Source organism: Ictalurus punctatus, chromosome 9 (assembly GCF_001660625.3).
Source record: "Ictalurus punctatus breed USDA103 chromosome 9, Coco_2.0, whole genome shotgun sequence".
In the NCBI taxonomy this organism is placed as follows: Eukaryota; Metazoa; Chordata; class Actinopteri; order Siluriformes; family Ictaluridae; genus Ictalurus; species Ictalurus punctatus.
The window spans coordinates 7,935,284-7,952,690 of record NC_030424.2 but is presented as its reverse complement, the minus strand read 5'-3'; the positions used below and the strand labels follow the sequence as shown (position 1 = coordinate 7,952,690).

The window sequence follows — 17,407 nt, the reverse complement described above, 5'->3', positions numbered from 1 at the left end:
AAGAGGAAAGAGAAGTTATTTGACAGAACCTCAGACAATGCCGAACAATGCTGAACTACAATATTACAACTGTATAATACTATATATATATACACACACACACACAACTATATAATATATACAACTACAATAACTATACTAGTTGAAAGCTTTAGGAGTTACGTTTATGATATGCTGCAAGCTGTCATATTGGCTTGTATAGTTATAGGAATAGGTCGTGAGGTCTACAACTCTGCATTTAAAAAAAAAAGGCATGGCACTAAATAATATAACAGAATAAAGTTACATCATTATTTAATTTGCTCAAACAGTTATTAAAGTTGCTCTCAGTATTTAGTAGTTTATCAGAACAATATAGAAACACAGCCATTATAGGAGCTACACTATTGTGTATTTAGTATCCCTTTTTGTATATTTGTATTTACTATCTTTTTGTACTTGAATGCTTCCCTTTCCCCATACAATCATGTGTTAACTGTCTCGCATATTCAAGAACTCTCTACAACACAATATCAGATTTTTGCATGGTATGTTCAATCTTTTAAACATCTTTTAACATATTTTTAGCAGGGTCTGAGGGTTTGAAGCCTGCCTCTGCCCTGTGTGCATGAAGTTTGCATGTTCTCCACATGCTTTGGGGGTTTCCTCTGGGTACACTAGTTTCCTCCCCCAGTCTAAAGACATGCGTTGTAGGCTGATTGGAATTTCCAAATTATCCGTAGTGTGTGAATGTGTGTGCGATTGTGCCCTGTCCATAATGTCCCCTGCCTTGTGCCCGCAGTTTCCTGGGACAGGCTCCATGCTCTCTCGGAAAATGGATGGATGTTTTTAGTATGTTTCAAGGGGTGCAACAACAAACAGTTTGTTATTGTACACTGACATAGCAGAACTAATGATATATCTATTTCAGTAATTACCATGGTAGAACCCCTCCTAAAAAATATATTCAAACTGAATATTAGTTTTATCACTATAACTTCTGTTTCTCAGTGTTTTCAGTCTCAGGTAACCCGCTTTCTCAGCTGTGACAAAGTCTGGTTCTGAAATAAACAAACAGTTTTTTATTACTTTGATCAAATAAACCTCCTTATTTATTTTTCTCCAAAGCTAGCTTCATCTCGCTAATATGTGATTTGCTGATGGTGACCTGTGGAGGGTAGCTGCTTGGCATAGTCTGGAGGCAGTGTGAGCAGTGCGTGGTCCTGCAGTGCCGCCAGCCACAGGCAGCTCAGTGTGCCCAGCTCACCCTGAACCAGTTTTAGCAGCCCTGCAGCTTCACCTTCATCAGCAGGGTCCTGCTGCTCTCTATGCCTGCTGCTTTCCACTGCCATGATATACACCTGCAATGACGTGCACAGAAAGAAAAGTACTCATTACTGGGACTCTATCTGCAAACAATACGAAGGGAAACAATTTAAAGATTCTACTGCTATGAAAGTCATTTCCATATCCTTGATCTCTAAGCAAAGTAAATCTGTAATTTACATAAAAACATATTTAAGAAAAAAAAAAAGACTCCTTAAAAAAATTCCTTAATCTTGAGAGCTTTCACCTTGTAATGCCTTACAAATTCTGGCATTATTGCATACAGAGCAATCAGTATGCCACAATGAACTGTTGACTCAAGGAACAAAATATGGGTGTGGAATTTAAACCTCCAAACCAGGCCAAAGGCTGATCTGAATTTATTTCAAATTAAGTGTAAAAATGCAACATCTTTAACACATTAATCTGTTTTAAATGTCTGGGTTTATTTAATATCATGCAATATAAAAAAAAAATTATGCTTGCTTACAGTTTGCAAGAGCCCTACTGTAAATTAAATCTTGTTCTCAGTAGGCTTATTCTCTGTATAAATAAAAGGTATTAATGTCATTGCCAGGTGAATATTAGGAGAATCCTGGAGTAAATCCATAGATCTTCAGATGTTCAGGATGGATTGTGAACTTAACTGGACAATGAATACAGCATCTCACCTCTGCCCAGGCTTTGAGCACAGCCAGTGTCTCCATGGTTAAGGTGCTCTCATTGTAGAGGGGATTAGGCACATCCCTCCCTGCCTGAACTTTAACTAGCGAAGACACCAATAGCTGGTAAACCCTCTTGAGGTCACGGAGGTCGCTGACAACCCCGCTAGCCATCCATGCACTGCACACCTGCATGCCCATAACAATGAGAACCACCATGAGACTAGTCCAGGATGAAAATAATGGATAATAAAGCAGATGCACAGAGTAGGATATTTTTAAGCGGCATTTGAAGAATCAGACCTGACAGGCTTTGGCAGTGACATCAGGAGGAGTGTCTGCACAAAAGGCTGGCCTTAGAGCAGCTCCCACCTTCATACAAAACAAATCATTTATAATTTATATTATGCACACACACACACACACACACACACACACACACACACATATATATATATATATACAGTGAGGGAAAAAAGTATTTGATCCCCTGCTGATTTTGTACGTTTGCCCACTGACAAAGAAATGATCAGTCTATAATTTTAATGGTAGATTTATTTGAACAGTGAGAGACAGAATAACAACAAGAAAATCCAGGAAAACACATGTCAAAAATGTTATAAATTGATTTGCATTTTAATGAGGGAAATAAGTATTTGACCCCCTCTCAATCAGAAAGATTTCTGGCTCCCAGGTGTCTTTTATACAGGTAACGAGCTGAGATTAGGAGCACACTCTTAAAGGGAGTGCTCCTAATCTCAGCTTGTTACCTGTATAAAAGACACCTGTTCACAGAAGCAAGCAATCAATCAGATTCCAAACTCTCCACCATGGCCAAGACCAAAGAGCTCTCCAAGGATGTCAGGGACAAGATTGTAGACCTACACAAGTCTGGAATGGGCTACAAGACCATTGCCAAGCAGCTTGGTGAGAATGTGACAACAGTTGGTGCGATTATTCGCAAATGGAAGAAACACAAAAGAACTGTCAATCTCCCTCGGCCTGGGGCTCCATGCAAGATCTCACCTCGTGGAGTTGCAATGATCATGAGAACAGTGAGGAATCAGCCCAGAACTACACGGGAGGATCTTGTCAATGATCTCAAGGCAGCTGGGACCATAGTCACCAAGAAAACAATTGGTAACACACTATGCCGTGAAGGACTGAAATCCTGCAGCACCCGCAAGGTCCCCCTACTCAAGAAAGCACATATACATGCCCGTCTGAAGTTTGCCAATGAACATCTGAATGATTCAGAGGACAACTGGGTGAAAGTGTTGTGGTCAGATGAGACCAATATGGAGCTCTATGGCATCAACTCAACTCGCCGTGTTTGGAGGAGGAGGAATGCTGCCTATGAAATCAACAACACCATCCCCACTGTCAAACATGGAGGTGGAAACATTATGCTTTGGGGGTGTTTTTCTGCTAAGGGGACAGGACAACTTCACCGCATCAAAGGGACGATGGACGGGGCCATGTACCGTCAAATCTTGAGTGAGAACCTCCTTCCCTCAGCCAGGGCATTGAAAATGGGTCGTGGATGGGTATTCCAGCATGACAATGACCCAAAAGACACGGCCAAGGCAACAAAGGAGTGGCTCAAGAAGAAGCACATTAAGGTCCTGGAGTGGCCTCGCCAGTCTCCAGACCTTAATCCCATAGAAAATCTGTGGAGGGAGCTGAAGGTTCGAGTTGCCAAACGTCAGCCTCGAAACCTTAATGACGGAGAAGATCTGCAAAGAGGAGTGGGACAAAATCCCTCCTGAGATGTGTGCAAACCTGGTGGCCAAGTACAAAAAATGTCTGACCTCTTTGATTGCCAACAACGGTTTTGCCACCAAGTACTGTCATGTTTTGCAGAGGGGTCAAATACTTATTTCCCTCAATAAAATGCAAATCAATTTATAACATTTTTGACATGCATTTTTCTGCATTTTATTGTTGTTATTCTGTCTCTCACTGTTCAAATAAATCTACCATTAAAATTATAGAATGATCATTTCTTTGTCAGTGGGCAAACGTACAAAATCAGCAGGGGATCAAATATTTTTTTCCTTCACTGTGTATATATATATATATATATATATATATATATATATATATATATATATATATTTTTTTTTTTTCTACATTTGCAAAAAATAGCAAGAAATAAGATTTAAAAATCCTGCCACTGTTACGGAAGAACATAACCAATACAGATAATTATGCAATGCAGAAAATGCAAACAAGGTGCAATCAAATTTTAATGTAATATATAGCCAAGTTCATTACTACAGTTTGTCATGATTAAGGAGTCTTGGCTAAAGAGTGTTAAAAAAGTAAATAAAAATACTTTAATGTAATATTAGAGAAGGCAATAATAAGCCAACATGCTACTTCAAACATACTTCCTGTATTAATTTCTAACCAACTAACAAAATTATGTATTAATAAATCCAATTCTTAATTTTTAAGGTCATAACTTGGTAATATTACTTGGTACATTTATTTTCTTCCAATGTTAATTATTGTCACCTGCCATGTAGATGCACTGTAGCTACCAATTTACTCAACACATGCAAAGAATCACTGAATCTTTTTGAGCTGTAGAGGAAAGGACTAACTGCAGAATTCTGCATATTTTAAAGCTTCTGTTTGAAAGCTTCTAACAGAAGCTTTAAAATATTTGCCATTAACTAAATCAAGAACTAATCATCCCTTGCACTAAATCAGAAAATATCTGGAACACAAACTTTCAGATCATTTAGTCTGTTGACATTTTTCTTTTTTACATCGGAAAGTAAGTCATCTGAATAACAGCTTTACGTTGGCCTGATACTGCTCCAGAATGACGTGGCCAGGGAACTCAGGTTCTGGGACACCGGCAAACTTGCGGATGATGAGCAGCAGCATGTGTAAGCCGGCCAGCCGGAGCTGTTTGCTATGATCTGTTGCTGCCATAAAGGCCATGCGCACCAGATCAGCCAAGTGAAGAACCAGGAAATCTACAAAACAAAGGATGCAAGAGACAGTAAAACCTTATATAATGTAATTTCAAGTAATTTGTTGTAGCCTATCATTTTCTTAAAGAAAAAAGGCTGAGAGACACCAGAATATTGTAATGGAATAGCAAACAACACAGATTATACCAATAATCACAATCCTCATTCATCTCTTGTGAACGCTGACCTGTGGACTTATGTAAACACTGTTCTTGAGCCAGTGTCATGTCAAAGTGAGCCGGGTGTCCGTTCTCACACTGCACTATGATGTGGCACACACACTTGACAGCAAATACACGGCTGGACCAGCGCAAGTTGTTGAAGGGCCCAACGTATACACACTTGGCATGAAAGAATGATGCGTCATCATAGCTGTCTGCATCCTCTTCCTGATTCAACTCCACAGGTGCAGCAATTACTGAGTCTAGTACATAGCAAGAAAATAGTCTTAGTTCCAATATCTGTAAAATGTATCTGTAAAAATACATTTGGAAAAGGTATTATCAGTCCACTCTGTAATCTGTGTGTAGCGATAGACTGGCATCTAATCCAGTGTGTATTCATGCTTAACGCCCACTGTTCCGAAGGCTCCGGATCAACTGCAACCCATATCAGTATAAAATGGTTACTGAAGATGAATGAATGAATGAATGAATTTCTATTGTCCATATGACATAAACCCACCTGAACAGGCAGAGGAGAGTACATCCTTGCAGAGCTTGAGCCAGTGAGCCAGCTGGCTCTCAGCAACTGAGCTCATCATATGGACAAGTGTCTCTTCAATGTCTTGGCAGAGTTGGGCATCCCGCTCTTGATCCAACAGGCTAAACAAAGCTCCCTCCAGGCCCACCTCCTTAATGGTCACATCTATGAGGCAAAACCACATAAAGCAGGCCCTTTTCCAGTGAGAATTAAAAATTTTACAATATAATATTTAAAGCAGGGTTTCTCAGACCAGGGAACTATTTAACTGTAAAATTAATTTTCAGGGACCCCTTCACTACAGTTTCATAAACACAATCAAACTACGCAAATTTTATGCTCACTATCTAAATGTGTACAATAATATTTTGGTTATTTATTTGAGCATTTTATCTTTTCATTGACAGGAATCTAGTTGTGTGTGTATTAAACGAAGCACATTTGAGTGTGTGGTGCACAGACCACAGTTTAAGTGTGTTCTTGTGCACAACACATATTGCAATTCTGCTGTGTATGAGACTGTGTACAAGTTACAAATCAGTCAGTCAGTGCGTTTACATGGACAACAATCCGATATTAACCCGATTAAGATAATACTCTGATTAAGAAACTACCATGTAAACAGCAATTTTTAATTACCCTAATCCTATTAAGGTCATACTCAAGGTAAACACAAATCGAATTAAGACGTGTGGAGTATTCCTGTTTTAGTCGCATTATCGACGTGTATTACAGACATGTAAACACCTTAATCATGTCCTGTGAGCATTTTCACCGCATTTTGCGACAGGACACGATCACACACGGCAGTGTTCAACCGTTTTAAGGCAAACAAGAGAGCACGGCTGCGTCCCAAACCACGTACTTGCCTTCTATAGGCCTGTAGTAGATGAAATTCATGTATCTCGGCTACTATAAAGTAGATAAGTACGCGGTTTGGGATGCAGCCCACGGCTTCAAGCAGTCGTCTATTTGCACATAGAGCATGACAGATAATTAACCGCACTTGCAGCGTTCATAAAAATTTTAAATAAAAACACCCAAAACTGTACACGGTACCATAATGAAGACGAACTGTATGTTAATACGTGAAATTCTGGAGGGAACGTCGGACGGTGTGGCGCGGTGACGTAATGACGTGCTGTTAATCGAACTATGTTCTATAACATGTAACATGGGAACATGAAAGGAGCATTCTAAAAGCGCCTCATGTAAACACCTTAATCACAGTATTGTTTTACTCAGAGTAAGGTCAATAATTAGATTACTGCTGTCCATGTAAACGTAGTCAGTTACATAACAGGACAGGAGAAAGCAGGTGTTACAACAGGTGTGTGATGTTGCCTTACCCAACTGTGTGTTGTCTCTTCGTGGCAGTTCCTTGACCAGGGCCACAGCATGCTCAGACACCTCCACTGCCTCCCGCTGGGCTAACTGACGCAAACATGCTACTACTGCCCTGCGTAGATACAGGTACGAGCTGCACAGGTTCACCTGCATGAAAACAGATACCCAACTTATTAAATATAAGAATATCTGAAGAAAAAAAACAAAAAAACAAAACAGGACTATCTGTAAAATAGCGTACATGCTGACAGCACATACTAAAGTGGTTATAATGGCAAACAGAGAAAATCAGGAAAAAACAGGAGAGCAGTACAGTGTGACTGTATGACTGACAATATGTGGTAACCAAGATACATTTAATCCTGTAATAAACCTGTGATCTGTCCCTGAAAAACCCACTTTCTTTCCAGAGAGGTGAAAAGCCAGAAGGGAGAAAGAGTAGAGAAAAAGTATGAGGGGGCAGGTCTACTGCCAAGGCTTTTCTAGGGAAAATTCTCTCACTATCCCTACATTCACTCTTGCAAGTGACAAACTGAAAAGTGACCTTTAATTTTCGATGTACACTATATGGCCAAAATTCTGTGGATACCTGAACATAATATGAGACATGATTTATTTTATTTTTTTAATTCCCATTCCAGATTTAGTCCCTCCTTTTCTGTTATAATAACCTCCACTCTTCTGAGAAGACTTTCCACTAGATTTTGGAACATGGCTGTGGGGATTTGTCAATTCAGTCACAAGTGCATTAGTGAGGTCAGGCACCCATGTCAGGCGAGAAGGCTTGAGGCAGCTGGAATCCCAGCTTCCAAAACACAGATATTAAGTGACACAGGTCGCTTGCTAGTGTGAACACAGGGTAAGAGGAACTCTAATGTGACTTATGTTGTCATGCCACAAGTGCATATTGTGCTTTATCAAATAGGTTTACTCAATTTTATTATACATTTACTATTTGTCCTTGAGTTATTAGGGTCATTGGAACAGCTATTCCAATATTATAAAAATTGTTTTGCTCAGGCCTGGCTGTATGTATGTCTGCAGAAAAAAACCCTGAAAATTCCCTGGCATTAATCCTGCAATGAGAGGCTGTGACTAAGTTCATGCTCAAAAGCAGAACGCCTGTTTAGGGTAAGCCTGCAAAACAACTGAAATTCAGTGAGAGAAGGAGCAAAAGAAAGATAAGAAAAATAGTCAGGAAAAACAAAATAGCAAATGGCAAGAACTTCAAACAGACAAGGAGAGGAGACGTACCAAAACAGAATAATCCAACAAGATCCCCTGTATGAGAGAGTAAAGCATAGCACTGTCATAGCAAGGAAAATCATCTCAAGCCAGAACAACTCAAGATCGAAACTGAGGACTTCATTATTACAACTAGTTATTCCACTACACTTAACACCTCATGAGGAAATGCATGGAATAATTTAGTTTATGTGTGTGCCTATAGCTCTATTCAGATTGAACTAGTTTTACATGGGTAAGTGGTGTAAGATAAGTCTGGTGAAAGACTCCATCTCTTGGATTTTAGTCCTTTCCAAATCTGTCATGGAAATATTCCACAATATTTTATCTTCTATAAACTGCCAAGTAAAAATAAACCCAGGTAATATATAGTGGATATAAAAAGTCTACACACCCCTGTTAAAATGGCAAGTAATTAATTAATAAATAAAAAAATAAAATAAAAATAAATATCAGATCATAAATATAAATAAATAATAAATATCAGGTCTTTCACCTTTAATGTTATACAGCAACTGACAAAATATAAGGAAATTTTAGGGAAAAGAAAAAGAAAAAAAATGTATAATAACCTGGTTGCACAAGTGTGCACACAGCTTAACTAATACTTTGTTAAAGCACCTTTGTTACTTTGTTACAGCACTGTCTTTTTAGGTAAGACACTACCAAATTAGCACATCTTGATCTGCCAATTTTATTCCATTCTTCACTGCAAAAAATGGTATTCTTTGGGAAAAGAGGTTTTGTGTTATTTCTTCAGTATTAAGACACTCCAGGAAACGTTACTTTCTACTGTGTTGACTGAGCAGAACAATTAAATATAGACAACATTTAAAACTACGTGTCAGAGAAGCAAAGCTAGTAACGATCATGCACAACTTAGACAGCCACAAGCACTAAAGTTGTTTATAATAGAGAACAAAACAATCAATCATTATTAAAATACATTGTGTGTAGTACACAGAGAATTTTTAGTGTGGCAACCATGCATACATCATGAAGACACCAGAAAATTTTCTGGAAATTTCCATAAAATCCTAAATCTAGTCTCTCTGCTAAGTGTTACTGTAGTAGGTTTGTATTCTGGTCTAACTTGTGGCCCAACAGGAGATGCCAGAGTCAGCCTAAAATTCCTTTTAGAAAATAAAATCGAAAGAAATCAAGACCTTCATCTAAATCTGGTTCTAATTTTGAATCCCATAATTAAGAGTGTATGTGTCTTAATACTCACACAGAGGCTGGGTACCAGACTGGCCAGGTCGATGTGCCGGGGTGAGAACATATGCAAGTGTTGGAGGCATGCAATGGCCTGAGCCTGCACCAGGCAGTCTGTACTGTCCTGCATTATAGCACAGGCCAGCAAACACAAGCTCCTCACTGCACACATACCCACACCCTCACCTGTACACAACAAAGAACACCACATGCGTATGAACATATCTGATGTGAAAGCTTATGAGAAGTTTTTAGTTATGTTTTAGTTAAGTCTAGAGTATCCAGGTTAAGGTACGCACTGGCAAATGGGTGAGTTCTGGTAACTTCAATATTAAGGGTATCCATGTGTACAACTCAGTCTGAATGTCTGTTAAAATGTTGTTTTTTTCAGAATTAATCATAGATGAATAATGAATGTTGCCAGATGGATGAACAACAATTTGGATTCTGAAAAACTGTTAATATGTATTTTTATTGTCGATGAATCATTTAATTCATAAAAAATTCTGGTGAAAATCTAGTGAAATTTGTTAAATTGCCAAGTTACTTGATTATACTTTTTGTGATTCTGAACTACTTCTTAGGAGCACTGATGCAAGTATATTTCCACTTGCCTTTAGTATAAATATACTCAAGTATGTAAGGAACAAAATACTTGGAGGCATGCGATACTGAAAAATAACCAATAACAGTGTGGTGTGATGTGGCCTGACTTGACGCTGAATTACTGTTACCACCCAAACATTTACAGTTAATTAACTACAGTGGACCATCTGAAAAACGAGTTTATTCCAGTCGTCATAAAGCTTTAAACAGTCGTCTGCTCACCAGCCTCACTCTTTTTCAGCTTTTTTTTCATAAGACAAAAAAACAGAGCTTGTTTTGTCTTTACAGAGAAACTGGAAAGTACCAAGTCTGCTGTCTTAAAGAGGTTGTGTACACTTCTTCCACAGTGGAAAATTACTTAGCGTTACCCAGTCCTGACACCTGAGAGTCCTTCCATAAACATCTCCTTATAGAAAACATCAAATCAAATTATATGCTTTGCTTTGTTAAATAACAGCACATTTATTACCAGTCTAACAGTGGGCTCAGAAAGTACTCCAACCACCTCAGATTTTGCACATTTTATTGTGTTATAGACTTAATTTAAAATGGGTTAAATTGACTTTTTATCCCTTTGTCACTAGGTGGTTGAGGCATTATGTTTGCTGGTTGCTTATTTGCCATCTGTCCATCCATCCGAAACTCTCTTTAGTGAAGAACAGTTGAATGTTCGTAGGATTTATTTGGAATTATCAATGTAACCAGATGAACTGATTAGATTTGGAATTGATCCAGAGAGGGCCAAGGTCACCACAAGGTCAAATGTCAAACAGTTTTTCTTCAATCACTTCCGTCCTGCTTGAAGTATATTTTAAGGGCATTTCAGACATACAAATTTGTAACACGAAGGACTAGACTTGCTGGCGTTGGAAACATCCCCATTGTTGCTGTTGGTGTCAAATTCTACTTTTCTGCCATTTATCTACATGGAATAATCTATAATGATGAAGAAAAACATGTTTTAATAAATTCTTGCAAATTTATTAAAAATCAAAAACTAAATGATCTTGTATAGATAACTATGCAGATCCTTGGATATGGCACTCCAAACTGAGCTTGGGTGCATTCTGTTTACTTTGTTTACCTTGAGATGTCTGTAGGCCATGATGGGAGTCCACCTGTGTCAAATTCAACTGATTGGACATGATTTAGAATAGCATACACATGTGTGCATAAAGTCCCACAATTCACTGTGTCAGATCAAAAACCATGAAGTCCAAGGAACTCTATGTAGAACTCTGCTTTCAAACTGAACAGAGATGTAAAGTCAGGTCCATAAATGTTTAGACATTGACAAAGCTAATTATTTTACCTGTCTACCACAGTAAATTGTACTTGAAATTAAAATATTAATATGACTTTCAGTTTTAATTTAAGGGTATTTACATACAAATCAGGTGAATCATGTAGGAACTACAGCGTTTTATATGTCAACCCCAGGTAATTCAGGTAATTTTCCATCTGCACTGTGATATTTTATCTTTTCTGAAGAGCAGTGACGCACTGCAGCTTTCTTTTGGCCTGAGCAGAAGCAGCACCAAACGAAACAATGATGGAGCTGTCAATGGAGCTGTGACCAAACCAAACGATGATGGTGCTGTCAATGATGTCAAGATGGCCTCAATGATAGCTGAGATTTATTTAATACTTAGTGGAGAAGCCTTTGTTTGTAATGACAGCTTCAAGATGCTTCCTGTAAGAAGAAATTAATCGGCTGCAGTATTCAGGTGTGATTTTGGCCCATTCTTTAAATCTTGTTCAATTGGATTCAAGTCAGGTGATTGACTGGGCCATTCTAACACCTTGTTTTTTTTTTCTCCTCTGAAACCAATTGAGAGTTTCATTTGCTGTATGCTTTGGATCGTTGTTCTGCTGGAAGGTCCACCCATGTCTCATCTTCATCATCCTGGTGGATGGCAGCAGATTCTTCCTAAAAATTTCCTGGTAAAGGGCTCCATTCATCATTCCTTCAATTATATGAAGTCTGCCAGTACCATGTGATGAGAAACAGCCCCACACCATGATGCTTCCACCTCAAAACTTTTGGTTGTATATACCATTTGTATAGTGTTTTAAGGGTGATGTGCAGTGCCATTTCTTCTACAAACATGGTGTGTAGTATGACAGACAAAAAGTTAAATTTTGCACTCATCTGTCTAGACTACACTCTCCCAGTATTTCGTAGGCTTGTCCAAATGAATTGTAGCAAACTTTAAACAAGCTTCAACATGCCTTTTCTTTAGTAATGGAGTCTTGCGGGGTGAGCGTGAGGAGTGGAGTGCATTGCCTATTGTTTTCTCTGTGACGATGGCACCTGCTGCCCCTAAGTGTTTCTGGAGCTCTTTCTGAGTCGTCCTTGGCCCTTGGGCTACTCTTCTGACTCCCTGGTCAGAAATTCTGCGAGGAGCTCCTATGCTTGGCCGGGTTGATGACGGAGTGATGTTTTGTGGATAATGGCCCCAGTGGTGCTTACTGAAGGATTCAGAAGTTGTATCTGATTCCATCAATATGTTTTGCAAGAATAAGGTTGCGAAGGACTTGGGAGAGTGCTTTGCTTTTACCCATCATGAGATGTGTGACACCTTGGTAACGAAAAGCCTTTTTTATAGAACATCAGTTTACTAACCCAGGTGATATTAATTTGCACAGATAGGGGGTATAGCTGGTTCCTTGCCTTAGAGAACTGCCTTTTCTTAGCATGTTCAATACTTTTTTCCTGTGTCATTCCATCTTATTACACATAACTTTATTTATGGACTTTAATCTTGTGAATTCTTTATATTTCCAGATTTCCTGAGTTAATACTGATGTCTGGTGAAGATTTCATGTGAATAGCCTCATTGGAAATATATTTACTGGAATAAAATGTCGACACGTCCAATACTTATTCCCCCCTCTGTATGTCCTTATTATTATTGGACATCAGATCTACATATGTGTGTGCAATCCTTGGTGAATAGGGAGAATAGTGGGGGAAGAGCACACATCCCTGACGTGCAACAGTGCTGGGGGTTGTGGAGTCCAACGTAAAATTGTTTATCAAAAACTCCATGATCCAGAGGCAGATACAGTTTAGCAAATTGAATTGTCTGAGTTTCTTGTCCAGTAGCTCTGAGCTGAAGTCAAAGAACAGTACACTCACATATGTGCCAGGGGTGTATGGATGCTGGTGGATGAAGTGTAGGCGTCTGACTGACCTTTTGGGACTGTAGGAGAACCAAGCAGTGCACAATTCCAAAGACTGATTAAAATGTCTGAACACAGGTGCTACTTGCTTTGCACTGTGCTTGATCACGGAGGAGGTGGTAAGATCTGGGCCAGCGGTTATCCTGATATTTTGATCTTAAAATGTTTGCAGACCTCCTTTGTGGTAATGAGTGGTGGGGCAATTCTGGAGTGGTAGAGGGAGTTATGAAGTAACAGGTCCAGCAGCTTGATAATTAGTCCATTATTTTTCAATTTGGCAACAGAAATGTTCAGTGCTTTTTATTTTATTTTTTATTGGTGATATTTTGGAGACCTTTACAGACTGAGGAGCAGTCTTTGGTGGTAAATTGTTCCGCAAGTTTATGTGAGTTCATAATTTTGGAGCCTCGCGGATAGAACCCACTGTAAATTATGTAAATGATCCACCATACAAATCTCTGTGAATTAGCAGTTACTATAAAAACAATTACATATTAGAATGAGTGCATTAATATAAATCTGTGATTTTACTTACAGAAAAAAATCAGACAGAGAAAAAGAGACATGGGGAGGTTCAGTTGACACGGGTGTCTGTACCTTGCAGGTCAGGACCCAGTGATGTGATGAGCGCACTGAGGCAGCGCCCCAGACTCTGCTGCACCTCCACATGAGTGTGTGGTGTGGTGAGAAGCAAATGCAAAATTAGAGTCAAGCTGGCCTCCATGTGACTATGGTACAGAGGTCCAGCCTGGTCCACTACCATGGCCAAAGAATGGAGAGAGCACATCTGCCACACACACACAAACAGTACATATTTTAAGTGCCAAAGACTCCACTAATGAATGCGACATCACACTTGACAGTAAGTGAAGTGTGAACTGGTAAATATTTTAGACCGCAATATGCAAAAGGGCACTTCTGAATACAAACTGCCAGTCCAAGACATCTTACAAAAAAAAACACTAATAAATAAAAATTCTATCAGACTAAAAATGGAGGTCTGTCTCACCTGGACCTCTGGTGAGCTGCCGTCCTGTGAGAGTGTGAAAAGAACCCCTACACAAGCACTGAGGTGTTTGGCTGAACTAATGCCTCCCTGGTAGCGATAGAGTGCCCCCAGCAACAGGGCATGTCCGGTCCGCAAGACAGCCTCCCTTGCTGCCTTCAGTCTGAAGAAATAAACATCTTACCATTAAATGGCTTCTTTACTGGTCCAGAAATCTAACAAATATGGGTATATAGATTTTCATTAGTCATAAAGATAATTTTTAAAACTCTAATGTACAAAAGGCAACTGGAGTAACATCTGAGAATTCAAGATACCCTTAGACTAGTTGGAAAATGTCATTATTTCAATATTGTAAATATGAGATTATCACAAGTTCTTTCACTATGACTTACTACTCTACAAGACTGTTAGCCATGTAGAAGGCTGAAAAACATCCTAAATGGTGCACAAGCACAAGTACAGCATGAACGTGCATTTATTCTATATTCAGAGAGAAATATTACATAGAAAACTAATATATGCATGCTGTTACATGCAGAGGTGCAAATATACACATTGAAAATACACCTTTTCAAGGAAATATAATCTCAAAGAAAAAGAGTAACAGAAACAAAGTAGGACAAAATACCTTTTCAAACCAATTTTAAATTTTAAATATGTTAAATAAAAAGTACATCAACTCTACTGATGTCTTCATAAGTTAAAAGTGCAATAAATGGAGTAGTGATTGACATGCGATATGTTTAAATACATTAGCTGAGCTGGTTTTACATTTTTTTAAACATTTTTTAAATGGGCAATTTCTGTTCCATTGTTTTGGCTTTTTCAGTTCTATCAGATTCTGCATACAGCCAAGGAATGGGGGTTTTAGAAAAATATGTCTGACTCGCCAAGTCGTAACGAGGATCAACTACTGACCATTTTAATGGGTATTATATCCTTGGCTAGGTAAACTATTACAGCACAAGTGATGTCTTTCCAGCACTTACTTGTTTTCTCATAAGGAGTGCTTTTTCAAACAAATTTGTTTAGTTCAGCACTGTTTATAACAAATGTTAATTTTAAGGTGTTGCAAAACAAGGAGGAAGAATAATCTAAGGAACTGCCTACTCTTGGTTATTATTTGTTTGTTTGTGTATCTGGCCAGGAGTGCTCAAGCTGAAGTAACAAAAAGTGAAGTCTGGTTCAAAAACAACTTGGGATGCTCTGAGCGTTTTTCAGCGCAACTGACAAAATGTGTCACGATAGTATCCTGATACACACAATCTCTCTTTTTTTAATCATTTTAATCATTCACTATCTATGTTCATTATAGTGCCCACCCCCAAGTTACATGTAACATTTACAGAATATGGCTTATGCCTTTATCTGGAGCAACATACAGAAGCACTTTGCTATTTCCATGAAATGCTAGTACAAATAAGACAGTGTCTAAGAACACAATCATGCCAAAACCCTGTGAGAAAGGAGTTAGTACAGCATCAACACAAGGGATCCCTTTTTTGTTAATTAAATTTGTGCTCATTTAAGTGGTTGGTGAAGAGACAGGTCTTCAGTTAAGACCACTTGTGACTCAGCTGTTCAGACAGCAAGGTGAAGATCATTCCACCACCTGGAAGCTAGTACAGAGAAGAGTCTTGATGCATGTCTTCCTTGTATCTTTAGAGATTCTGAGAAGTCGAGCTGTTCTAGAGATTTGAAGAAAATGGTACATTGAGAAATGTAACAAGAACCTGAGTATTCCACAACACTCACTTATCAAAGCTCATCAGGCTGAGGGAGACTGTTACACTGTGGTCACTGAGAACCTGTGCGAATCGGGCGAAACCCTCAGCAGCTACACAGCGAAGTAGAGGGTTAGAGCTCTCCAGCGCTCCCAATAGGATAGAGAGTGCGGGCTTCTGCACCTCCTCTGGACCAAGTTTTACATGACCCAATGCCAAACACTGGAGAGAGACAGACAAACAGAGTTTACATACACTAACAAGGTAAAATTAATAATGTATCACAATATCTAACCAAATTCTGACCTACAAGCACAACTACAGTGGAAATAAAAAGTTTACACACCAGAGTTGAAATGGCAGGTTTTGTGATGTAAAAAATAAAACAAAGATAAATGTCAGATACTTTTCTATATTTAATGTGATATAGCAACCAACAAAATTCAAGTTAAAAAAATAGAAACATTTATGGAAAAAAAGAAAAAGCTTACAATAACCTGATTGTATAGGTGTGCACGCCCTTCTATAATGGGGCATGTGAATGTGCTTAGAATCAATCAAATCACATTCAAACTCATGTTCAAAAGTAATTATCATACATCTGTCTTCAATGAAATGATTCTGATTAACCCCAAATATTAATCCCAAAAGATACTTGACACACTCTTGTTTTCATCCCACTGTTGAAGCAGTGTCTGTAAAGAGCTTACAAAGCATGTACAGGATTTTATTGTCAAAAGATATCAATCAGGAGAGGGGTATTAAAGAATTTACAAAACACTACATGTAGCATGGAACACTGGGAAAGTGAAGAAAATGTGCAAGACAGTGACATTACCAAGAACAAGAGATCCCTCTGAAACTGATGAAACTACAAAACTTAAAGTCAAAATAAATAAATACATCATAAAAGCCTCCAAGAGACCTAGAGGAACATTAAAGGTGCCATTAAAGGTGGGTGATGGGATAGGGTGGCTGGACAGAAGCTAAAACATACATATTTTGGCAAAACATACTGTGATGGCAGGCTGCCACACCACACACCAAAACCACCACATGTACCTGGTGCTGTGGATGGCAGAGAAGCACATGGCTCGGGGGCGGAGTGCAGGAGTAAAGCATGGCTGGCGCTCACTAATCCCCGCAGCTGCTCACCCTCCTTGAATCAACTGGAGAGTATAAAAGGATGGTGTCGACCAGGAGAACTTGGCTGCAAGCGTAGTATTAATGCTGACTCTCTTATAGGTTTTGTTCACAGATTCAGAAGACAACAACACTCTCCATCTGCTGCCATACCAAGGTGGGGTGGGGCTTGACTCAAGCCACCCCAAAGAGCTCCTAGTTTCTTCCTGCTGTGCTCTGCCTCTGGCCTGTGCTTCTCCACTTGGCCCTTGTCTGACCACAGTGCTGCCACCTCCA

The 17,407-nt window shown here is 39.0% G+C and overlaps 1 protein-coding gene across 9 annotated transcripts in view; it reads right to left on the bottom strand.

The window, feature by feature from the left end:
• Nucleotides 1-17,407, bottom strand: part of heatr5a (HEAT repeat containing 5a) — a 93,085-nt gene that overhangs the window by 24,120 nt on the left and 51,558 nt on the right. For 6 of the 9 annotated variants that reach the window (XR_001813613.3, XM_047157542.2, XM_017476375.3 and 3 more), the window contains 12 exons: nt 16,020-16,210; nt 14,265-14,424; nt 13,853-14,042; nt 9,480-9,649; nt 8,258-8,284; nt 7,006-7,150; nt 5,639-5,821; nt 5,142-5,378; nt 4,779-4,957; nt 2,271-2,339; nt 1,977-2,156; nt 1,148-1,340 (listed from right to left, as the gene is read on the bottom strand). Coding sequence is in view for 8 of the 9 variants with exons in the window: in XM_047157542.2 (XP_047013498.1) it covers nt 1,148-1,340; nt 1,977-2,156; nt 2,271-2,339; nt 4,779-4,957; nt 5,142-5,378; nt 5,639-5,821; nt 7,006-7,150; nt 8,258-8,284; nt 9,480-9,649; nt 13,853-14,042; nt 14,265-14,424; nt 16,020-16,210 (1,924 nt within the window). In the remaining variant the exon portion in view is untranslated. The remainder of the gene's footprint in view (nt 1-1,147; nt 1,341-1,976; nt 2,157-2,270; nt 2,340-4,778; nt 4,958-5,141; nt 5,379-5,638; nt 5,822-7,005; nt 7,151-8,257; nt 8,285-9,479; nt 9,650-13,852; nt 14,043-14,264; nt 14,425-16,019; nt 16,211-17,407) is intronic. The other 3 variants (XM_017476376.3, XM_053682460.1, XM_017476380.3) reach the window with 1 other exon arrangement.